This window comes from Marmota marmota, unplaced genomic scaffold (assembly GCF_001458135.2).
Source record: "Marmota marmota marmota unplaced genomic scaffold, marMar, whole genome shotgun sequence".
Classification (NCBI taxonomy): Eukaryota; Metazoa; Chordata; class Mammalia; order Rodentia; family Sciuridae; genus Marmota; species Marmota marmota.
Genome location: NW_026000171.1, coordinates 1,715,942 through 1,739,275, shown reverse-complemented (window position 1 = coordinate 1,739,275; position 23,334 = coordinate 1,715,942). Strand labels below are relative to the sequence as shown.

The window sequence follows — 23,334 nt, the reverse complement described above, 5'->3', positions numbered from 1 at the left end:
AACACAGCTCAGGTTCCAAAAACAGACTTTCAATTCAACCCAACTCTGTCCATTCCTGCTGTCACCCCTGCCATTACCTCCATTTTAATAACTGCTTTTCTCCCTTAAAGCTATTCATTGCAAATTTTATCAGTTTTCAGCTGATTAAAAAATAAGAGCACATATGATTGCTTGATTATTCAGGTACATTTCTGAATTTCCCTGGTCTTTTGGATCCCTAGGTCTTACCTGACTTAGTCAACAGGTTCTGTGATGAGAAGGAGAGAGGGGCACCCTGCCATAGGAAGACTGGCAAAGATACACCATGCCATCTTTGTTCTGCTGTTAGTTGATTTTTTTTTTTTTTTTGTGTGTGTGTGTGTGTGTTGCTTTGTGCATGCAAGTCAAGCACTCTACCAACTTAGCTATATCCCCAGCCCCCTGTTCTGTTATTGTTAAGATTGTTTTCTTCTTTTATTTTGTTGGTTCTTGTTCTTTGGATTTGGTTGTTGTTGTTGTTTTTAGTTGATATATTTTATTTATTTATTTATTTAGGTACCAGGGATTAGACCCAGGGGTGCTTAACCATTGAGCCACATCCCCAACCTTTTTTATTTTTTATTTTGAGACAAGGTCTCCTTGAGTTGCTTAGGGCCTCTCTAAGTTACAGAGGGCAGCTTTGGACTTGCAGTCCTCCTGCCTCAGCCTCTTGAGCTGCTCAGGTTATAGGCATGTGTCACCCCCTCACCTCCAGTTGATAATTGTTAAGTAAAACCAATATACATAACAACTCAAAAATGTGGTATTAGCTGTAGTTAAAAGAGAATGACTAGTCCACTGGGCAGAGCATCAGTTGAAAGGTCAGACCTGGGGTTCTGTCTCAGCTATCTTGTGACTCTTAAGTAAATCGCCAGTTTTCTGGAAAGGTTAGATGCATTCCTTGTTGCCTCCCTCAATATGGTTCAGTGGGGGCGAATGAGAAGTAATTATTTTGTATTCCTTATAGAAAATATGCTATAGAATATGAAAATGCCATTTACCTAGCAGGCCTTCTAACTTAGGATAGGTAGGCAAGCTTAATGCAGTCCCACCAAGGCTAGCAGTACTTAAAGCAAGAAGAAAGATCTACTGAAGTTGCTGAATTTAAACATTAATAGCAAGAAAAGAAAACACACACACACACATAAATTATATCAGCTGAGGATATAGAGAGGAAAACTATATGAAAATAGCATTTTTTGCTCACAAAAGATCATATGGTCTGTAATATGGAGTCTTGACTCTTAGCAAGAAATACAAACAAGTGCAGATGAAAATAGCTGGCTATGGAGATACCAATATATGACAACATCTATATCTATTGATAGGTATCATCTTTGCCAAGCAGGAGGATAGGCTTAAAATTATAAATCTGTATTGTGTGCTCACTCATCTTTTGAGTCTTTTTTGTTGTTGTTTAATATTTTGGTTATTAATGTGAAGCCTGGCTTCTCTCCTAACCTTAGGGAACACATAGTTCCCTTGATGTCTGAGGAAATTCATTCCAGGACCCGCTGCTGATACCCAGATCAGCAGATGTTTAAGTTCCCTGTGTAGAATAATGCAGTATTTGCACATAACCTATGCAGTCCTCCCATACACTTTAACTCATCTAATACCTAATACAATGTAAATGCTATTTAAATTGTTGGCATAAATAGTTGTCATACAGTATTGCTAAGGGAATAATGACAAGAAAAGCAAGTCTGTATGTATTCAGAACAGAGGAAACCAGTTCAGAAAGAGGCAACTTGCCATCCTAGGCCTAACTACATAATATATGAAGGACATGAGGCAAACAGTAAGAGCTGAGAAGAGATTGAGGACCTGTGAAGGCACAGGAAGCTATAGCAGCGGACATCTAGACATTATTTCATTCTCAGATTCAGCATAGGGCTTAGTGTATGGCAAATTCAAGTTTTATTTTATAGAACTTTCTGGAATTTTCTCTCCAAATATTTTACATCTATAGTTGTTTGAATCTGTGGATACAGAACCAGTGGATGTGGAAAGTCAACCATATTGGAGGATGGGTTTTTGTGAGGTCTCCAAAACCAAGTTCTGCAACTTGGGGGATATTTAGATTTGATTTTGGAATTCACTGGGCTCTGCTCCTATGTATTGTAGAATGGGACATTCTTCTGCCTACTCTGGTATGAAAAAATTCTTATCTCTGTGACTGATCTAGGCTTTCTGAGAATTCTCCCCACCAACTTCTAAGGAGAGTATAGCGAAGTATAGAAGAAAGAGTTTGAAGTCAAGAGAGACAAGGGCTTGATTCTGGCTGTCATTGGGTCTTCACTGTGGGAGGTTGGGCAAGTCACACAATCTTTGAGCCTAAGTTCCCTTCTAATGAAAATAATACTAATACCTACCTTTCAGGGTTGATTGTAAATATTACATGATATCATGTATTAAAGGGCTTGATACAAGGAAGACACTTAATAAATTAATACTTCAGCTTCATTTCTCTGTCCTCCTTTGTAAAGCTCTGTGGAATTCACAGGTACATAAATATTCTTTAGTGATCATAAAGGGGAAAACTGAGCGATCTGGATTGGAGCTCACAGGTACATCTCAATTTTCTACCTTCCCCAGAAATAAGAGATTGTAGTATGAGTAGAATCTCCCTCATTTAAACAGCTTAGATAACCCATGGGGCAATCCAGCAATGAGTGACTTGTTAACTGTCCCACTTGTCCAGAAGGCTCAGGGCTGAGCTACTTAGCCCTCTGACAGGCACAGTAGTACCTCTTTCAGATTTTGTTCTCCAATATGAAGACTCTTATGGTCTTTTCCAAACAGGTTTTGCTGAAAACAGATCCGTTCCAGGTGACTACACCTGCTTCCCAGGCCACGGCTGTGGGGAGCTTGAGGCAGAGCAGAGAAGTTTCTGTATTCAGCTGCCCAGGCAGAGGAGAATGGGGTCTCCACAGCCTGAAGAATGAAGACACGACAGAATAAAGACTCAGTGAGTAATAGCTACTATGAGAGGCATGAAAGGTTGGGGCAGGTGCAGAGAAACTAGGAGGAAGGATCTAGAGAGGAAAAACAGAAATAAGATGCATTATAAAGTCAGGTGAAATAAAAAACATTACTTGCCTCCTTCTTCCTTCCTTAGATGTCAATGAGGAGTGGACGGAAGAAAGAGGCCCCTGGGCCCCGAGAAGAACTGAGATCAAGGGGCCGGGCCTCCCCTGGAGGAGTCAGCACATCCAGCAGTGATGGCAAAGCTGAGAAGTCCAGGCAGACAGCCAAGGTATTTTGTCCCCAGGTCTTTACACAGGATGTTCTGGCACTGGGGCTAAGGGTGTGTCATGGGGGGAGCTTTCAGGCTGGCAGAAGGTAGTAACAGTGGAGGGTTGGGAGGAAGAAGACAGGAATTTTCTTTCTCTTTCACAGAAGGCCCGGGTAGAGGAAGCTTCCACACCAAAAGTCACCAAGCAGGGCCGGAGTGAGGAGATCTCAGAGAGTGAAAGTGAGGAGACGAATGCACCAAAAAAGACCAAAACGGAGGTAGGAGACCTTGTTATCCATTCTGACTCGTTTTTTGACCATTCTTTCCCCAAACTTCCTTTTGCTCACATTTCTACCTTGCTCTCTGCTGGGATATAAGAGAAAAATCATAACTTAGTGTTTATTAAAGTGATCATGTCTATATGTCAGACAGATCTTTTGGCTTTGGTCACACCAGTAGATGACCAGGCAGGGTTAAAGGAGAATGGAAGAACTGAAGGATTAAGAAGTCTTACTGGAAGGAACAAATAAGTCATAAGGAAAATGCAGAAGTGGTCTTTTTGAGAACCAAGGGTTTGGGGGTTGAAAAATTAAAGGGAGTCAATGAGATGAGATGAGGGTAAATATGAGGTGGTGGAAGACAAGCATGTGGAGTAAGCTGTGGAGAGGGTGAAAATGCTTGAGATGAACACTTGAGAAGAAATAGGGTTTGAACAAGGAGGGAAATAAGCCTGGTTGCTGGGAAAGCTGAGATGTGGGGAGATTGGGGGAACCCCAGATGGCAGGAATCCCCATCACATCACAGCACAACAGTTTGCTGTGAGGAGGAAATGACTGTGGGAGAGAAAGGAAAACATGGCCCTCTTCTCTATGCAGCAGGAGCTCCCTCGGCCACAGTCTCCCTCAGATCTGGATAGCTTGGATGGGCGGAGCCTCAACGATGATGGCAGCAGTGACCCTAGGGATATAGACCAGGATAACCGAAGCACATCCCCCAGCATCTACAGCCCTGGGAGTGTGGAGAATGACTCCGATTCATCTTCTGGCTTGTCCCAGGGCCCAGCCCGCCCCTACCATCCACCTCCACTCTTTCCTCCCTCCCCTCCACAACCAGACAGCACCCCACGACAGCCAGATCCTGGCTTTGAACCCCATTCCTCTGTGACACCAACTGGATATCATGCTCCCATGGAGCCCCCCACTTCCCGAATGTTCCAGGCTCCTCCTGGGGCCCCTCCCCCTCATCCACAGCTCTATCCTGGGGGAGCTGGTGGAGTTTTATCCGGACCCCCAATGGGTCCCAAAGGAGGAGGGGCTGCCTCTTCAGTGGGGGCCTCTAGTGGGGGTAAGCAGCACCCTCCACCCACAACCCCCATTTCAATATCAAGCTCTGGAGCTAGTGGTGCTCCCCCAACAAAGCCACCTAATACTCCAGTGGGTGGTGGAAATCTAACCTCTGCTCCACCTCCAGCCACTTTCCCTCATGTGACACCAAACCTGCCTCCTCCACCTGCCCTGAGACCCCTCAACAACGCTTCAGCCTCTCCTCCTGGCCTAGGGGCCCAGCCACTCCCTGGACATCTTCCCTCTCCTCATGCCATGGGTCAGGGCATGGGTGGACTTCCTCCAGGCCCAGAAAAGGGCCCAACTCTGGCTCCCTCACCCCACCCTCTGCCTCCTACTTCCTCCTCTTCTGCTCCAGCTCCCCCAATGAGGTATCCTTATTCATCCTCTAGCAGTAGCTCTGTGGCAGCCTCTTCTTCCACTTCTTCCTCCTCTTCCTCTGCTTCCCAGTACCCAGCTTCCCAGGCATTGCCCAGTTATCCCCACTCCTTCCCTCCCCCAACAAGTCTGTCTGTCTCCAATCAGCCACCGAAGTATACTCAGCCTTCCCTCCCATCCCAGGCTGTGTGGAGCCAGGGTCCCCCTCCACCTCCTCCCTATGGTCGACTCTTGGCCAATAGCAATGCTCATCCAAGCCCCTTCCCTACTTCTGGGGGCCAATCCACTGCACACCCACCAGCCCCAACACATCACCATCACCACCAGCAGCAGCAGCAACAGCAACAGCAGCAGCAGCAGCAGCAACAGCAACAGCAGCAGCAGCAGCAGCAGCATCATGGAAGCTCTGGGCCCCCTCCACCTGGAGCATATCCCCATCCCCTGGAGAGCAGTGGCTCCCACCATGCACACCCTTACACCATGTCTCCCTCCCTAGGGTCTCTGAGACCCTATCCATCAGGGCCAACACACCTGCCCCCACCTCACAGCCAGGTGTCCTACAGCCAAGCAGGCCCCAGTGGCCCCCCAGTCTCCTCTTCCAACTCTTCCTCTTCTTCTCAAGGCTCCTACCCATGTTCGCATCCCTCCCCTTCTCAGGGCCCCCAAGGGGCGTCCTACCCCTTCCCACCGGTGCCTCCGGTCACCACCTCCTCTGCTACCCTTTCCACGGTCATTGCCACCGTGGCTTCCTCGCCAGCAGGCTACAAAACAGCTTCCCCACCCGGGCCCCCACCCTATGGCAAGAGAGCCTCGTCCCCCGGGGCCTACAAGACAGCCACCCCACCGGGATACAAGCCTGGGTCACCACCTTCCTTCAGAACGGGGACCCCACCGGGCTTTCGAGGCACCTCCCCGCCAGCAGGCCCAGGGACCTTCAAGCCAGGCTCACCTACTGTGGCGCCTGGGCCCTTGCCACCTGCAGGGCCCTCAAGCCTGTCATCTCTGCCGCCACCACCTGCGGCCCCTGCCTCAGGGCCACCCCTGAGTGCCACACAGATCAAACAAGAGCCAACTGAGGAGTACGAGACCCCAGAGAGCCCCGTGCCCCCAGCCCGGAGCCCCTCGCCCCCTCCCAAGGTGGTAGATGTGCCCAGCCACGCCAGTCAGTCTGCCAGGTGAGCAGCCTGGGTCGGGTGCCGGTGGGTTTGGAGTCGGGGTACGGTGGACACTGGAGCCTCGTGTTTATGTGGTGTTTTTTTAGAAGTACACTAAACAGCTCTCTGCCTTCACGGAGGCTGCTTTTGAGGATGGAGCAGGATGGCCGCCGGGCGGCTAGCAGGAACTGAGCGCGTACTGCCTCCGCGCCCCACAGGTTTAACAAACACCTAGACCGCGGCTTCAACTCGTGCGCGCGCAGCGACTTGTATTTCGTGCCGCTGGAGGGCTCCAAGCTGGCCAAGAAGCGGGCCGACCTGGTGGAGAAGGTGCGGCGCGAGGCTGAACAGCGAGCGCGCGAAGAAAAGGAGCGCGAGCGGGAGCGGGAGCGCGAAAAGGAGCGTGAGCGCGAGAAAGAGCGCGAGCTCGAACGCAGCGTGGTAAGTGCGTCACAAAATGCGCCACCCGCCGCCTTTCCCTCCCTTCTTGGCGCTGCGTAGTTGGGCTCCGGATGGGCTGGGACTGGGGCTAGGGGCGAGACGAGAATCACTTCGCCACCTGTCGGAGAGGATGAACCACTGCAGCCCATAACTAGGAGCCCAAGAGTATTGCAGTGGGAGCAATCTATTTCTGAGTTTGGGGAAGGCTTGCTCAGGTCAGACTACCAGTAGATCACAAGAAGGGCAAATTTGCGGCGGGGTCGGGGTGCAGGGACGTTCTTTCACAGTCAGGGTTGCAACATTCTTTTATAAGCATCGTGGCATTCAGTTGCTCAGACAGTTGGGCAACTTGGGACTAGCCAAATATCCTCATAGGTCCTCTTTTAACTCCGCTTCTTCCTCTACCCCACAGAAGTTGGCGCAGGAGGGCCGTGCTCCAGTGGAGTGCCCTTCTCTGGGCCCAGTGTCCCATCGCCCTCCATTTGAGCCTGGTAGTGCTGTAGCTACAGTGCCCCCCTACCTGGGTCCTGACACTCCAGCCCTGCGCACTCTCAGTGAATATGCCCGACCGCATGTCATGTCTCCTGGCAATCGCAACCATCCATTCTACGTGCCGTTGGGGGCAGTGGACCCGGGGCTTCTGGGTTACAATGTCCCAGCCCTGTACAGCAGTGACCCAGCTGCCCGGGAGAGGGAGCGGGAAGCCCGTGAACGAGATCTCCGTGATCGTCTCAAACCTGGCTTCGAGGTGAAGCCAAGTGAGCTGGAACCCCTACATGGGGTCCCTGGGCCAGGCCTGGATCCCTTCCCCCGACATGGGGGCCTGGCTCTGCAGCCTGGCCCTCCTGGCCTGCACCCTTTCCCTTTTCATCCAAGCCTGGGGCCTCTGGAGCGAGAACGTCTAGCGCTGGCAGCTGGGCCAGCCCTGCGGCCTGACATGTCCTATGCTGAACGGCTGGCAGCTGAGAGGCAACATGCTGAAAGGGTGGCAGCCCTGGGCAATGACCCACTGGCCCGGCTGCAGATGCTCAACGTGACCCCTCATCACCACCAGCACTCTCACATCCACTCTCACCTGCATCTGCACCAGCAGGATGCCATTCATGCAGGTGAGACCCCTGCTTCCTGGCTTTGACCTGTGGGGCTGCCTTACCTGATTGGGCTCTTCTGTTTCTCAGACCCACTTCCCTTTACTGTTCTGACAGAACCTCTCCTGAGAAAGCTCCCCTGATTTTTGCCTCCCTGACTTTCCTCCATGCACTTGCTTAGCTGTAGAGCTTGTGCATTCTCCACGCCCCTTCCCCTCTGATAGAGGCCCAAGCTGGAGTCTTTTTGAGGGCACACCACTTTTCCATCCTTGCATCCCTTTTCCCAAAGCCCTTAGCATACTAATTTTCTTGTTCCCCTGGATTCAAATCTTGTTTCTTGCCATCCTTTCCTTCTGTTCCAGCTGGAGATCTTTTATGTTTCTTCCCATCTCTAGGTCTGAAACCCCCTAGAAAGGGCTCTTTAACTTTGTTTTGGGTGTTACAGGCAATAATGAGCTTTACTTACTATCCTTTTTCCATATTTCTTTATAAGAAACTTTTATAATATTTTACAAACATTGCCCAGCCTAGCCTTACACTCATGTTCAGTTTGGGATCTCTTGTTCTGTCTTCTTAATCTCCCTACTCTTCCTGTTTCATTTTCTAAACTTCCATCATCTCCCACCTTCTCAAAGTAAGTTTACTCTCTCTTTCCTCATTCTCAGAACCCTCTGGCAACTGTAATCTGACATCTGTGTGTCCCTACTCCTGCAGGGTCTCTTTTTGTCCATCCCCCAGGCCTCTAGTGCTTCCATTCTACCTTTGTTCCACTTTGGATCCCCTTGTGTTTGTCCATGTTTCTTCCCAGACTCAGATCCCCCACCCAAATGCATGGTTTTTACCAAAACATGCCTTCTAGTGACACATTCCTCTTTTCTGCCCTCTAGCCTCTGCCTCGGTGCACCCTCTCATTGACCCCCTGGCCTCAGGGTCTCACCTTACCCGGATCCCCTACCCAGCTGGGACCCTCCCTAACCCCCTTCTTCCTCACCCTCTGCACGAGAACGAAGTTCTTCGTCACCAGCTTTTTGGTAAGGACAGAGGTTGGGGATAGGGAAGCACTAATGAGAGGACAGAATGCGGGTATTGGGGATGGGTCTAGTGGGAGTTGGGAGGCATGAATAGCTGGAATAAGAATAGGAGAGCTGCAGCTCAGGAGGCTGAGGCAGGAGGATCATGAATTCAAAGCCAGCTTTAGCAAAAGTGAGGCACTAAGCAACTAGTGAGACCTTGTCTCTAAATAAAATACAAAATAACGCTGGGGATGTGGCTCATGGCTGAGTGCCCCTGAGTTTGATCCCTGATACAAAAAAAAATAAAAAAAAATAGGAGAGCTGAGGTTTTGCTCAAGAGAGGCTCAGGTTTTAGGGCCAGGCTAAGAGGTTTGACTTCTAATTCCATTCCACCATTGGCAGCTTGCAATATGGGCAGCGTTACTTTATTTTCTACTGTTTTCTCTGTATGTAAAATGGCTGTCTAACCCCTGGCCCAAAGCATGTACTCAGTATCCATCAGTCATGTGCCCCTTGCTTTCCTACTCACAGCTGCTCCTTACCGGGACCTGCCAGCCTCCCTCTCTGCCCCAATGTCTGCAGCTCATCAGCTGCAGGCCATGCACGCGCAGTCTGCTGAGCTGCAGCGCTTAGCGCTGGAACAGCAGCAGTGGCTGCATGCCCATCACCCGCTGCACAGTGTGCCGCTACCTGCCCAGGAGGACTACTACAGGTACTGTGGGGTGTTCATAGACCACGAGTCAGGGAAGAAGGGCTAGGCCAGCATGGGATGGGCAGCAGGGCAAGTAGAATCCTAGGGGAGGAACCCCCTGCTTTCCATCTTTATCTGTGAAGAAGACAAGGTCACAGTTGATCTCAGTCTCTCATTTCTCTGCCATGCATCACTTCTTCCCTAGTCACCTGAAGAAAGAAAGTGACAAGCCACTGTAGAACCTTCAATCAAGAGAACACCATGGCTCCTACATCTGAACCTTGAAGGACCCCCTCCTAGCTGCCACCCAGAGCCAAGGAGAGGGTGCTATTCAGTTGCAGGGCCTCCACAGCTGGGCAGAGGGAGGGAGGAAATAAGGAACAGACAGAAGGCCAAGGCCCAGGTGGTGTGCACAAGGCAGAGGTGGGGAGGTGGTAAAGGTGGGGACGGAAAGTGCACAGTTTCTTGGACCAGGTCCCTCTTCTTTTGTGCCCTGCTTTCCTCCTCCCCTATGCCCAGCCCTCGGTGGTCACTGCCCTTTCCCCACCCCGTTGGTGTGATTATTTCATCTGTTAGATGTGGCTGTTTTGCGTAGCATCGTGTGCCGCCCCTGCCCTGCCCCTTCCCAATCCCTGTGTGCGCGCCCCCTCTGCGATGTATGCCCCTTACCCTTCCCCACATTAATAATTTATATATATAAATATCTATATGATGCTCTTTAAAAAACATCCCAACCAAAACCAACCAAACAAAAACATCCTCACAACTCCCCAGGAAGATGCCTGTGACTTGTTCTTTGTGGGCTAAGGGGGTTCGGGTGAGGTCTTGTTGCAACAGGGAAGTGGGAAGGGATGGGATTATTAAGGAACTGGGTGTAGGGACCCAAAAGAGTTGAACAGGGACCTCAGAAGAACTCAGATTCTTGGCTCTGCTAGCAATGGTATACTATGGTGCTAGGCCTTTCCTTGACCCCAGCAAGGAGAGGCCTGGGATGAGCCTACATCTGGCAAACCCAGATCAAAGAAACTACTTAAATCTTGGAGGTGTTCCCATCACTGATCCTACTAGGTGCCACCTGAGGCCTCTAATGAGAACCTCAGGGTAGCGAATCCTTTCCGAGAATAGTCTGAGGCACTTTATGAAGTGCGAGCGGGATGAGTGTAGCTTCAGTAAACTCATGTGATTAGGACTTGGCATTCAGTGGGTGACAATTCCAAACGCCTGGAAGGGAAAGGATATAGAGCGTTATGCAGCACGACCTACAACTATACAAAGCCATTTTAAAAGGCCCGAAGGGTTCTCGTTTTGAGCTTTCACGCTGCGAATCACTGTCTTGGTTCTTAAGAAAGGGGCTGTGATTGGCTGCTTTCTCAGCCAGTCAGCATAGAGCTCATTTGCATACATGAAATCAAACATTCACAAACTCTAGAAATGAATCAGTTAAGTAAATTCCTTAGAATATTGTTTTTCTTACCGAAGGTCATAATATGTCCTATTGCTTCTACATTAGCAGGGGTTCGAAAAAGCACCACTTTGATCTCACCCTCACTAATAGTGGAGTTAATGTACACCCCAAGTTGGCTCCATGCTTTCTTTTATAAGTGTTGCAGCTCTTTTAGAATTTGTCTAGCAGGCTTTCTGGCAGTTGCCGGAAAGCCCCTCTCCCATGATTTGTCTGTAACGACAGAATTGCTCTTATTGGCTGGTGCAGTTCTTTATTTTCCCGAATAAATACAGTCAGGAATTCACAGTCACCGAAATTAAGGCTCAGCTAACACTTCCGGCTACGGATGATGCTGTTTCCCCTCCGCCTCCACCAGCCTTGAGGACTGCTGTAGGAGGTGGCTTGTTTGTCTAGGTTTTTTCATTTCCCGTCTTTTGTTTTATATCTTCTTTCGCTGCACGTGCAGCTTTCGTCGTTCTATGGCGTCTGCCGCGGCCCAACCCGCGCCCCTGAGCGCGGAGCAGGCCAAGGGTGAGAAGCACCTTAGTCATGGTTTGGGTAGCCTGTTGCGGTGGGGGTTACTGGGCCAAAGACCCAGCCACTTTCCGCGGGAAACGGGGACGGAGGGCATGGCATACTGTCCCTTTCCTCCACCTATGTGGGGTCCTTGCTCCTAGTGGAATTCGGATTATGAGCTTTACCGGGTTACTTACGTTCTCGATTCACTAATTCCCCGCCCTCTTCCCTGCGCTTTCTGCTGGGCCTGCCGGCCATGTCCTGGCGCCCACCCCGGGACGCCTCCCTGGGCTGCATCTTGTGCGTAGTGGTCCTGGCGGAGGTGATCCAGGCGTTTTCGGCCCCGGAGAACGCCGTGCGCATGGATGAGGCTAGAGACAATGCGTGCAACGACATGGGCAAGATGCTGCAATTCGTGTTGCCCGTGGCCACGCAGATCCAACAAGAGGTTATCAAAGCTTATGGCTTCAGCTGCGACGGGGAAGGTGGGTCGGACGCGGGTCGGCGGTGGGGTGGTTGGGGGGAGGGCGCAGAATGTGTGGGCCCCAGTGCTGCCGTCCTCTTTCTTGCCACAGGGCGGCAGCCACAATCTAACAGTATTGGCACACGCAGCCCAAGACCTACCATGAACTTTTGCAGGCGACGTCCTAAATGCATTTTTTTAAAAAATATTTTTTAGTTGTTGATGGACCTTTATTTTATTTACTTATTTATATGTGGTGCTGAGAATCGAACCCAGTGCTTCACACGCGCGAGGCAAGAGCTCTACCGCTAAGTTACGACTCCAGCCCTCTAAGTGCATTTTGTTTTTACTATTAGTAAAATAATAGTCACACCATTTTTCCATATTAAGATGGAACAGACTTTAAAGCAAAACACGTGCCCGGGGTAACAAGTACTAGGAACTTGAACCCCATCGTTTTGGTAGTTTTAGCAAGATGTCTGCATGACAGTACACTCTGTAGTTCCTGAAAGGTGTTTCAGCTAATCAGTTCAAGGCTTAGAGGTTGAATTTCCCAAGCGTGTGCATTGATTCAGTCCAGCTGCCCCACTGTCTTCCTGTGTCCCGCTATAGATATGGGATCTCATGGATGTTCATACTTGGGGTTCTTGTGGCTAGTGCTAAAATGGCCCACCTCAGACTGAGCAGCACACTATTTCTGGGATATTTTTATTCACTGCATCCCATCCTGTTGTAACCAGTACAGACCAGAAGTGATTGATCCAAACCCTGCAGAGCCAGTATTTCATATTCAAGCCACCCTCCACCCCCCACTAGCTGTCTTTGTCACACTGGGCCCCAGAGTGTGAGTTGACTGTCCACTCCCTCTTCCAGGTGTCCTTAAGTTTGCTCGCTTGGTTAAATCCTATGAAGCCCAGGATCCTGAGATTGCCAGCCTGTCAGGAAAGCTGAAGGCTCTGTTCTTACCACCCATGACGCTGCCGCCCCATGGGCCTGCTTCTGGTGGCAGCGTGGCTGCCTCCTGAGAGTTGGCCTTTCCCTGTGCTGCTGCAAGGGAGAGGAAGAACCTCAGGTGTTTCAAAGGAAAATAAATGTACCTGTGACTTAATCCTGTGTCAGTCTTTTGTGACCTTGACAACCCACTCCTATCCCCCAACCTCCTTGGATTCCTTGTGCCTTTCCAGGTTGCTACATTCACTTGTGAAAGTCCTTCTTGTAACTTCCTGCTGTGCCCAACCCAACTCCAGTGAGAGCCTAAGGCTCCTCCCCTCACGGAAAGGCAGGTGAGAGGGTGGGTCTACACAGGTGGCACCTCCTTCTTTGAGAAATGGGTTTCCGGGGTTTTTCCTTGAACTCCTTGGTTTCCATAGACTGAGAGGTTCCCCATTGGTCGGTGTTCCCTTGGCCAGCATTACTTCCTGGTCTTTGCCCCTACTGGACCTGCAGCTGCTTTATCAGCTGGCACTCCAGGTGGAGCTGCAGGTAGCTCCTCCCCTCTTAAGAGAAGGAAGCCCTGGACTGGCAGGCTGCCCGTTGGACTAGAGTCGGGTAGCGGGGGTGAGCAGGCTGCTGTGGGCGGTCTCAGACCAGCCCCGCCCCACCTGTTCTTTCCCCGGAGACAATTAGTTCAGGGGCTTGTCCTTTCAGTGCTGTTGGCCTGGAGGGCTGGATCGAGGAGGAAGTGGCTGAGATCAGGCGTGCTCTTCCTTCCTGGACCACTGTGCACAACTGTGCCACTGGCTCCTCCCCACCCCCTGTGGCCCTCTGTCTGTGATTCCCCCATCCTTCCAAGGAGATGCTGTCCCGTGGGTAAGTCCTCTGTACCACTGGGTTCCAAAGTCTGTAAGTTTGGGAGGGAGGGACATTGTTCATGTTTATTCCCAACAGGTGCGTGATCATGATTATAATCTGCTGCTGCCCCTGCCCATGCCTGTTTCCTGTCCCTGGGGACTTTCTCCTCCCCACAAGATATAAAGACCCTTAGGCTCATTCATGCTTCTCTGTCCTTTTTCTTTCACACTTTTCCCCTGATAGATGTGTATCTTTTCTCACCATCACATTTCTATCTCCAATCTCTGGACCTCTTCTCTGCCTTCTATCTAGGACCTTTTCCCCTGAGTAGTTCACATCACCTCAAACATGATAGTCTGAAAGGCACACCAGAGAAGACTCCCATTTCTAGCACTTGCCAACCTCTGGCCTTGGTTCCATTTTGTTTCCCTTCACTTCCCCCTCCCCTGCAACATTCATTCAATGGGTACATGTTGAGTATCTGCTATGTGCCAGGTATGTTTAAGATTCTGGTGGGAAAAAAAAAAGATGCTGGTGATACTGGAGTGAATGAGATAGACATGGTCCCTGCTCCCCCAGAGCTGACATTCCAGTGAAAGGTGACAGACTGAACAGATAATGCAATAAAACAGAATTATTTCATATGTTCAGAAATGTTATACAGGAAATGAAACAACTTCATGTGCTAACAAGAGACTGGTGACATTACTAGCTGGTGGAGTCAGGGAGGGCTTCCTGAGAAGGTGACATTTGAACTGACAGGAGTCAAGCACCTCTGTGCAGAGGAAATGGTGAATATAAAGCCCGCTGTGGGAACACATAGGAAAAGGACCGTGTGCCTATAGCAGAGGAACCCATAGAGAGGAAGGAGGACCAGGGTAGGTTAGACTTTGTTGGAGTTTGGATATTATGTGTGAAAACCTGCATACACAATGTTGGTGACTTCGTGTATTGGTTGCCCCCACCCCAGTCCTGCTGATTCTTGCTTCTTACATTCATATGTGTCATTTCTGCTTACACTGTCTCCCTCACTACATGCCTTGTCATTGTTAGCCCCACTAATGGGGACTCTTCTAGTTCCCGAGCCCTTCCATACTCCTTCCATGATCATTTTCTCATCAAGTGGCTCAAAAGACCTCTCCCAGGGCTGAATCCTTTCTTGGTTCTTCATCCTAAACATATGAGATCCTCTGAATCTGGTCCCAGCCTCTCTAGATTTGTTACAGCCACACTGCCCTGCTTACACTGGTCTCTGCTCAAGTGCATCTGTTCATGCTAACTCTGGTTGCCTCCTGCCTCTGTGGGGAACACCTACTCACTCCATCTTCCATGATGGGATGTGCTAGTACCCATGTCTGCCCACAACAGTGTGGTTGGTGTGGTAGACAGGGCAACAGGCTCTGGCACCAGACAGACTTGGTTTGTTCACCTTCCCACTCATTAGCTTGTGACTCTGGCTGTTACTTAACATCTCTGAATCTTTGTTTTTGTTTCTAAAATTGGGCTAGTGCAACTTAATAGGGTTTGTGGTATGTGCCTGTGTGCCAGCTACTCAGGAGGCTGAGGCAGGAGAATGACAAATTTGAGGCTAGCCTCAGCAACTTAGCAAGACCCCGTCTCAAAATAAAATGAAAAGTGTGTGTGTATACGGGTGTGGCAGGTGCTATATCTCAGAAGTAGAATCCCCAGTAACAGACAATAAATATAAACAAATAGGGCTGGGTGCGGTGGAGCAAGTGTGTAATCCTAGTGGCTCTGGAGGCTGAGGCAGGAGAAACTCTAGTTCAAAGCCACCCTCAGCAACAGCGAGGCACTAAGCAACTCAGTGAGACCCTGTCTTTAAGTAAATTCAAAATAGAGCTGGAGATATGGCCCAATGGTTGAGTGCCCCTGAGTTCAATCCCCAGTACCCCCCCACAACAACAAAAAATCCAAATAGGGTTGGAATGAGAATTAATAATACAGCGGTCCCTTAGCATCGATGGAGAGATGGTTCCTGAACTACCTAGATACCCAAATCTATGAATGCTTGAGTGTCTTGGTTAAATGGTATAACGTGAGCCATGGCATGCATGGCTGTAATCCCAGCTACTTGAAGGGCTGAGGTAGGAGGATTGCAATTTCAAGGCCAGCTTTTGCAATTGAGCAAGACCCTGTCTCAAAATATAATAAAAAAGACTGGGGATGTAGCTTAGTGCTTGAGCCTCTGGGATCAATCCCTAGTACGCCAATGAATGAGTGAATGAATGAATGAATAAAATGTACAGTATTTGCATAGAACATTTGCACATCCTCTGGTATATTTTAAATCACCTCTAGAATATTTACAATACTGAATACAATGCATATGCTATGTAAATTCTTGTTACACTGTATCATTGAGGGAATAACGATGAGAAAAAAGTCTATATATGTTCAGTACAGATATAATTAAAACATATAAATTTTCCATTATCCATGTTCAGTGACCCACACCTGTAATCCCATTGACTTGGGAAGCTAATGCAGGAGAATGATAAATTTGAGGCCAGCCTCAGCAACTTAGTGAGGCCCTAAGCAAGTTGATGAGACTCTGTCTTAAAGTAAAAAATATAAAGGTCTGGGAATGTGGTTCAGTGGTAAAACAGCTCTGAATAAAATTCCCAGTACCAATAAATAAATACATACATAGAGAGATAGTTTTCCATCCATGGTTGGTTGAACCCGCAGATGAGAAACTCTCAGATACCGACCGCTGACTATATGAGGCAACCTGATAGGATACCTGTCTTCACCCTGGCCCAGGGACACCCTCATCTCAGGAGTCTCTGAACTCTTGAACTCTACCACTTGCCATCTTATTTCTCTCTCTCTCTCTCTCTCTCTCTCTCTCTGGGGGGGGGTACCAGGGATTGAACCCAGGGGTGCTTCACCACTGAGCCACATCCCCAGCCACAGGGTCTTGCTGAGTTGCTTGGGGCCTCACCTCACTAAGTTGCTGAGATTGGCTTTGAACTTGTGATCCTTCTGCATCAGCCTCTCAAGCCACTGGGATTACAGGTGTATGCCACTGCACCTGGCTTTTCTTTTTTGAGATGAGTTCTCACTATGCTGCCCAGGTTGGCCTTCAACTTCTGGGCTCAGGGAATCCTTCTGGCTCAGCCTCCAGAATTGATGGGTTAATATTTTACATCATATTTAGAAAATATTATTAAACACATTTATCAGATGGGGATACTGAGGCTCAGAAAAGTCCAACGACTAAGGATTATTTCACATTGTTTGCTCTTCCAGGCTGCCTGTCTTCCTGCATCACCACTGATCTTGATTTCTGTCTCCCTGCTTCCCAAGAGAATACTTTTCTGAATGATTACTGAGCTGTCCGAGGTCCAAGAGGGATGACTGTTTATGTGCAAGTGTTCTGTCCACTTCAGTGTACTATGCCATCATAAGGGAGGGTTGTTATTATTTATTTTCCTGCCCAGGGACAGCAGGATTATACTTTTTTTTTTATTGGTTGGTTTTCTTTTTGGTACTGGGGATTGAACTCAGGGGCACTTAAACACTGAAACACATCCCCAGCCCTTTTTTATATTTTATTTAGAGACAAGGTCTCACTGAGTTCTTTAGGGCCTTGCTCAGTTGCTGAGGCTGGCTTTGAACCTATGATCCTCCTGCCTCAGCCTCCCAAAATGCTGGGATTATAGCCATGCACCACTGTGCCCAGCTGTTTTGTTTTTCATTTGTTCTGGGAATTGAGCTGAGGGTCTCACACTTACTAGCTCTACTACTGAGCTATGTGCTTGTTCCTTTTTATTTTATTTTGAGATAGGACCTTGCTAAATTGTTGAGATTGGCCTTGACCTTTTGGTCCTCCTGCCTCAGCCTACTAAATTGCTTGCATTACATGCTTGCACCACTGTGCCTAGGGGGATTATGAATTTCATCTGAGTATCAGTCTGTCTTCTGGCTTGATACCCCTGGAAGAAATTCCTACCTCTTCCATGGATCAGGAGTTTTGGGTGCCTAGTTTGTTCCTTGCCACCAGGTGGATTTAACCTTGGAGGGAGAATGTGATGGGTGTAATGGGTATTTGATGCTGAGTATGCACCTGAAATTTAGTTTGTAATCAGAATTGTGTGTCCATGTTGGGATTTTGCCTGGATCATGAAGTGGGTCTGGTGGGACTGTGCACATGGGAGTGGTGTGCTCTTGTGTGCACTCATCTGTAGAGACCAAGTAAGGTGTGTTTGGGACCAAGAAGATATACTTGTGACCTTGTCTGTGCACATGTATTGATGTGTTTGTTCACTGGACACGTTCTGTGTGCCAGGCACTGTGCTAGGCTCTGAATGTTGGGAGACGCAAGCTAGGATGTCAGTCAGTGGTTTCTCTCCAAAGTTGGTGGAACCAACTTTGTACAGATTCTTCCTACCTCTTGGTGTGGGCAGAGTCCATGGGAGTTCCAGATCTTTCAGGGTTTAATGTCTCAACTGAAAGTGTAGTCAAAGTTGAACCATGTGACAAATTGACCAAGCAACTTCCCAAGAACAGCCATAAGAGAGAAATACCAAAAAGGTTAAACCAGGCTCTAATCCCAGTGGCTCAGGAGGCTGAGGCAGGAGGATCCCAAGCTCAAAACCAGCCTCAGCAATTTAGCAAAGTGCTAAGCAACTCAGTGAGAGTTGCTGTTTCTAAATAAAATTTTTTAAAAAAGGGCCTGTGGCTCAATGGTTAAGTGCCCCTGAGTTCAATCCCTGGTACAAAAAANCCCTGGTAAAAAAAAAAAAAAAAAAAGAGAGAAAACAATTTTAATTTTTTGGGGAAAAATGATACTTGAGTAATGTTTTCAAAAGTGATAAAATGAATGCTGTCATAGGGATATTACACTCTTTTTTTTTTTCAGTGCTGAGGATGAAACCAAGCATCTTATGCATCCTAGATAAGCACTCTACCACTGAGTGACACTCTCAGACTGTGTTGGGCTTTACCACTTTGTTATTTATCTCTCTCTCTCTCTCTGTCTCTCCTTTTGGGTACCAGGGATTGAACCCAAGGGCACTTAACCACTGAGCCACATCCCCAGCCCTTTTAAATATTTTATTAGAGTCAGGGTCTCACTGAGTGGCTTAGGGCCTCTCTAAGTTGCTGAGGCTAGGTTTGAACTCATGATCTTCCTGACTCAGCCTCCCGAGTTGCACCACTGTGCCCTGCTATTTCTCTTATTTTTTGTTGAGTTATCACATGCATAATGAATAAAATATTAAGCCTACCTGATTAATTTCACACTTTTTATTAATTTATTTATTTTGGTGCTAAGAATGGATCCCAGGACCTTACACATGCTAAGTATGTGCTTTGCCACTGACCTATACTCCCAGCTTATCTTGACATTTAAAAGTACTTATGTAAATACTGTCTAGATGGAGAAAAGTGTTCCCAGCACCCCTAAAAAGTTTTCTAGAAATTACTCTCTCCCAGTCAGTTTATAGTGATGGGAGAGAGTTGTATAGTGGTTATGTGTGACCTTTATAAAAATAAAAATATTTTTATAAAGGTCACACATAACCACTATACAACATTTGTGTGTGTGGTTCTGGGATGGAACCCAGGGCCTCACACATGCTAGGCAAGTGCTCTACTGCTGAGTACAATTTTAGCCCCTTACAACATTCAGAAAGGTGTAAGGATGCCAGGCACACTGGCACATGCCTGTGATCCCAGTTATGCAGCAAGCTGAGGTGCAAAAGGAGGATCACAAGCCAGTCTTAACAACTTAATGAGTTAATGAGACTCTGTTTCTAAATAAATAAATAAAACAAAGAAAAGGGCTGGGGATATAACTCAGAGGCAGACCATTTGTTTGGGATGTACAAGGCCCTGGGTTCAGTGCCTGGTGCTGTAAAAATTAAAATTTAAGTAAAGGTGTAATGACAATGTGTGATCCCTCCCATCTCTGTCCCTAGGGAATCTACCAATAGGGGTTTCTTTGTGTCCTTTGTTGAGCAACTAGCCTCTGGTCTTGGCTTGATGGTGTTTGTGTTTGTACTTGGGATTTCATGTACAGACAAACTTTTAGTTCTTTTCTTTAAATTTTTTTTGTTGTTGTTGTTGACAGACCTTTATTTTATTTATTTATATGCGGTGCTGAGAATTGAACCGAGTGCCTCACACCTGCTAGGCAAGTGCTGCACCACTGAGCCACAACCCCAGCCCAAACTTTCAGTTATTATAGCTTCAATTGTCAACCAGTCCTGAGAATGTCTGCCATGGCAGGGAGATTGACCCCAGGAGACAAGTGCCTGCTCTGAGTCCTGGGACAGGGCAAAGGCCTAGGGACTAGAAGTAGAAAAGGCTCAAGTTTGACAGGGCTTTGCAGGGCTCGTGTTGTCTGTTCCTTCAGAGGTGTGATGGGTGCAGGAGGGCACCCTTCCCTCTCTTAAGCTTCTGCAAGGTTTTGCTGTTAGGGAGTTGTCCTCTCCCAAGGCAGTGACTTTAGACATGGGGTCTCTCAACTTCTGTTCTTTGAGGCCCTGAGGGCTGGCATATTATTAAAATCATTGGTTGGAACTACCATTTACTAATTGTATGGCCCCTTAAACTCCCTGAACCTCAGTTTCCTTGTCTGTAAAATGGGGATAAAGATGGTAGTAGGGTCATAGGGCTAAGGTGAGGAATAATTCACAAAAGGCATGTGAAAAATGTTTTTACTAGAGTCTGGTGTGTAGTAACACTCCATTAAATGATAGTTGTCACTGTCACCATTATTATTAACTTGTGCCAGCAAAGGCTGTGTAGAAGCAGCTGGTGGAGGAGGCAGAAATGTTGTGGAATTGTGGGAAGTCACGTGTGTGAGGCATGATCTTGGTCTGGAGGGTCCAAGGCACATGTGTGTCCTTATTTCTTGAGTTTTCACGTATGCGCAGTGCCATGCTCCTGAGCCTTTGATGGCAGATGCGTGGGAAGTGGGCCCCTCCCCCGGCCCTGCCACCCTCTTGCTTCTCCCTTGCTCTGTTCTGAAAAGAGAAGTACAAGTGAGTTCCCCCAAGGGGTCGGCCGCGCCCCTTCCTGTCCCCGCCCTATTGCCCCAGGCCAGTGGAGTGGCAGCCCCAGAACCAGGACCGCTGGGGCGTCAGGTAGCGAGGTGGCTAGGACGCTGAGGACCACGATTGAGGATTAGCCCCAGAGTTTTCCGCCTGCTCAGACAGGTGGCACCTCCCACCCAATTCCCTGCACCCCCTTCCTCTCTGGAGCCCCCAGGATGGTGAGGTAAGGGCCTGGAACCCACAGAAGGCAAGAGGCAAGGGAGCCCTGGGGCCCAAGGGACCTCTTCTCACACTCTGTGGGGGACCTTTCAGGTGGTTTCACCGAGACCTCAGCGGACTGGATGCAGAGACCCTGCTCAAGGGCCGAGGGGTCCATGGAAGCTTCTTGGCTCGGCCTAGTCGCAAGAACCAGGGTGACTTCTCTCTCTCTGTCAGGTAAGTGACCCTCCAGTGTTTTGGCAGGTTTTTTGTGCCAGTTCAGTCTCTGAGCACTCCTTCCTGGTTCTCCAGGGCAGTGCCCATTCCCCAGACCCTATGCCTCCTTCATATCCTTGTCCCTAACCCCTTCACATTCCTATCCCTGTGTCCATCCCTTGCCTTTGTGTGCCTCAAACTCGGGACCCCCAGCCTGTCCCCCACCCAACTCCACCTCTGCTCCTGCACCCACTGGCCTCCCTGCCTATTGCCCTGCAGGGTGGGGGATCAGGTGACCCATATTCGGATCCAGAACTCAGGGGATTTCTACGACCTTTACGGAGGGGAGAAGTTTGCAACGCTGACCGAGTTGGTGGAGTACTACACCCATCAGCAGGGCGTCCTGCAGGACCGCGATGGTACCATCATCCACCTCAAGTACCCACTTAACTGCTCCGACCCCACCAGTGAGAGGTGAGGGGCACCCAGCCTGACCCTCTCCCCTATGGAGGCAGCTGCCTTCTCCCTACCTGTCAGGGAGGCGAGCACCTGGTTCCCTGGCACTGTCTGCTTGCAATCCCTTCCCCATCCTGCTCCATCTCAGGGTTCTGAGCGTCTTTCCTCATGTCCTAGTGACTCATAAGACTAACCCCCTCCCCTGTGCCCCTGAGGAAGCAAGAGAGGTCTACCTTGCCTTTCTCCAGGGTCCCTCTCACCTGGCAACTCAGTCCTGAGTGACAGGGAGGCCACTCCTCATGGCTGGCATTTCCTAGCAGGTCAGCTCTGTTTCTAGAAAGCTCTTCCTTCTATGGAGCTGAATCTGCTTTCCTACAACTTCCCCGCTCCAGCCTGCTTAGTATAAGGAGATGTTGATGTTGAGGATGGTCACTCAATTCACTTTCATTAGGACACTCAGTGCTTTTTGTCTGCAACCCCTTGAGGGTAGGTTTATCCTTTGGGACTGGATAGAGTTTGGCCAGTCCTTTGGCCCAAACATAGGTAATTGAAAACAGGGTGTAATGTTCTGGACATAGGGTAATACTCAAAACAGCTCCTCCATACTTTTGCTGCAAAGGTGTGGCCCCTATAACTGGGCTGACTATCCCTATGTGGTTCTCCCAAAGCATGGGTGAGGGGAGGGGGAACATAAATGTTCCTCATTACACCATGGCTCACTTTTTAAAATTCATGGCTCACTTTTTTTTTTTTAAAGAGAGAGAGAGAATTTATTATTTTTTAGTTTTCGGCGGACACAACATCTTTGTATGTGATGCTGATGATTGAACCCGGGCCGCATGCATACCAGGCGAACGCGCTACCGCTTGAGCCACATCCCCAGCCCTCATGGCTCACTTTTAAAAATTATATATATATAATTTTTTTAGTTGCCAATGGATTTTTTACTTTATTTGTTCATTCATATGTTGTGCTGAGGATTGAACCCAGTGCTTCACACATGCTAGGCAAGCGCTCTACCACTGAGCTACAACCTCAGTCCCACCATGGCTCATTTTAGCTGTTACATCTCAATAACAGAATCTGTTAAGGTAAAGGGCAGCAGAATAAACCTAGGCTTTTTATCCCATGGACTCCTAGGGCCAGACCAACTTACCCTTGTCCTGTATTTGTGTATTGATTGTTGAAGTGATTTTGAACCTTGATCCTGCAGTTTTTAGTCTTTTTTTTTTTTTTTCCCCAGTACTGGGAATCAAACCCAGGGCCTTTATACCAAGCATGAGGTCTACCATTGAGTTGCCCGCTTAAGTTTTCCGTTGTTTTGAGATTCGGTGCCTACATACTTGTATCAATATTTTTGTTAAAAGCCAGGCACAGAGGTGCACTCCTGTAATTCCAGCTGCTCAGGAGGCTGGGCAGGAGGATCGAGAGTTCAAAGCCAGCCTCAGCAAAAAGTGAGATGATAAACAACTCAGTGAGACCCTGTCTCTAAATAAAATACAAAATAGGGCTGGGGATGTGGCTCAGTGGTTGTATGTCCTTGAGTTCAATCTCTGGTACCAAAAAACAAAAAAAACAAAACAAAACAAAAAATATATGTATATATAATTTTTTTTGTTGTTGTTAAAGCCAGACATTGTGGTGCATGCTTGTAATCCCAGCAGCTCTGGAGGCTGAGGTAGAAGGATCGAAAGTTTAAAGCCAGGCTTAGCTATTTAGCGAGGTCCTAAGCAATTTAGTGAGACCTTGTCTCAAAGTAAAAAATAAAAATGGGCTAAGGATGTGGCTCGGAGGTTAAGTGCAATCAATGTGGTACCAAAAAAAAAAAAAAAAAAAAAAAAAAAAAAAAAAAAAAAAAAAA

At 48.4% G+C, this 23,334-nt stretch overlaps 3 protein-coding genes and 1 non-coding gene across 8 annotated transcripts in view; all 4 read left to right on the top strand.

Moving 5' to 3' along the window:
• The first annotated feature begins 2,787 nt into the window (after positions 1-2,787).
• Atn1 (atrophin 1) lies at positions 2,788-10,141 on the top strand. 2 transcript variants are annotated; one of them, XM_015500664.2, is made up of 9 exons: positions 2,788-2,989; positions 3,140-3,277; positions 3,421-3,534; positions 4,135-6,152; positions 6,350-6,572; positions 6,985-7,681; positions 8,548-8,691; positions 9,205-9,385; positions 9,570-10,141. In XM_015500664.2, the coding sequence occupies exons 1-9, from the start codon at positions 2,963-2,965 to the stop codon at positions 9,601-9,603; spliced, it is 3,576 nt and encodes a 1,191-aa protein (XP_015356150.1). In that variant the 5' UTR covers positions 2,788-2,962; the 3' UTR covers positions 9,604-10,141. The 2 variants fall into 2 exon arrangements, with proteins under 2 accessions (XP_015356150.1, XP_015356149.1); XM_015500663.2 differs by having other exon boundaries at positions 4,132-6,152.
• An 812-nt stretch (positions 10,142-10,953) lies between these two features.
• CUNH12orf57 (chromosome unknown C12orf57 homolog) lies at positions 10,954-12,895 on the top strand. Of its 2 annotated transcripts, none has more exons than XM_048787580.1 (3): positions 10,954-11,205; positions 11,633-11,809; positions 12,661-12,895. In XM_048787580.1, exons 2-3 carry the CDS (start codon positions 11,686-11,688, stop codon positions 12,810-12,812), a joined length of 276 nt encoding a protein of 91 aa, XP_048643537.1. In that variant the 5' UTR covers positions 10,954-11,205; positions 11,633-11,685; the 3' UTR covers positions 12,813-12,895. The 2 variants fall into 2 exon arrangements, with proteins under 2 accessions (XP_048643537.1, XP_015356151.1); XM_015500665.2 differs by having other exon boundaries at positions 10,957-11,339.
• LOC125611904 lies at positions 10,964-11,025 on the top strand. Its single transcript, XR_007342150.1, has one exon. It is a non-coding gene; the product is annotated as a U7 small nuclear RNA (small nuclear RNA).
• Positions 12,896-13,338: 443 nt separating the features above from the next.
• The window catches only part of Ptpn6 (protein tyrosine phosphatase non-receptor type 6), a 19,391-nt gene continuing 9,395 nt past the window's right edge, over positions 13,339-23,334 (top strand). Inside the window, exons 1-3 of one of the 3 annotated variants that reach the window (XR_007342108.1) lie at positions 13,339-13,596; positions 20,916-21,038; positions 21,297-21,491. Coding sequence is in view for 2 of the 3 variants with exons in the window: in XM_015500661.2 (XP_015356147.1) it covers positions 13,583-13,596; positions 20,916-21,038; positions 21,297-21,491 (332 nt within the window). In the remaining variant the exon portion in view is untranslated. Of the gene's footprint in view, positions 13,597-20,627; positions 20,827-20,915; positions 21,039-21,296; positions 21,492-23,334 lie in introns of those variants that run through there. The other 2 variants (XM_015500661.2, XM_015500662.2) reach the window with 2 other exon arrangements.

Bases quoted from the DNA above. Each gene is read 5' to 3' on its own strand.
- Atn1 (XM_015500663.2), top strand. From the start codon at position 2,963: ATGAAGACACGACAGAATAAAGACTCA. The intron at 6,573-6,984 runs GTAAGTGCGTCA...TCTACCCCACAG, and splicing joins GCGAGCTCGAACGCAGCGTG to AAGTTGGCGCAGGAGGGCCG. The intron at 7,682-8,547 runs GTGAGACCCCTG...TCTGCCCTCTAG, and splicing joins GCAGGATGCCATTCATGCAG to CCTCTGCCTCGGTGCACCCT.
- CUNH12orf57 (XM_015500665.2), top strand. From the start codon at position 11,288: ATGGCGTCTGCCGCGGCCCAACCCGCGCCCCTGAGCGCGGAGCAGGCC. The intron at 11,340-11,632 runs GTGAGAAGCACC...TCTTGTGCGTAG, and splicing joins GAGCGCGGAGCAGGCCAAGG to TGGTCCTGGCGGAGGTGATC. The intron at 11,810-12,660 runs GTGGGTCGGACG...TCCCTCTTCCAG, and splicing joins CTTCAGCTGCGACGGGGAAG to GTGTCCTTAAGTTTGCTCGC.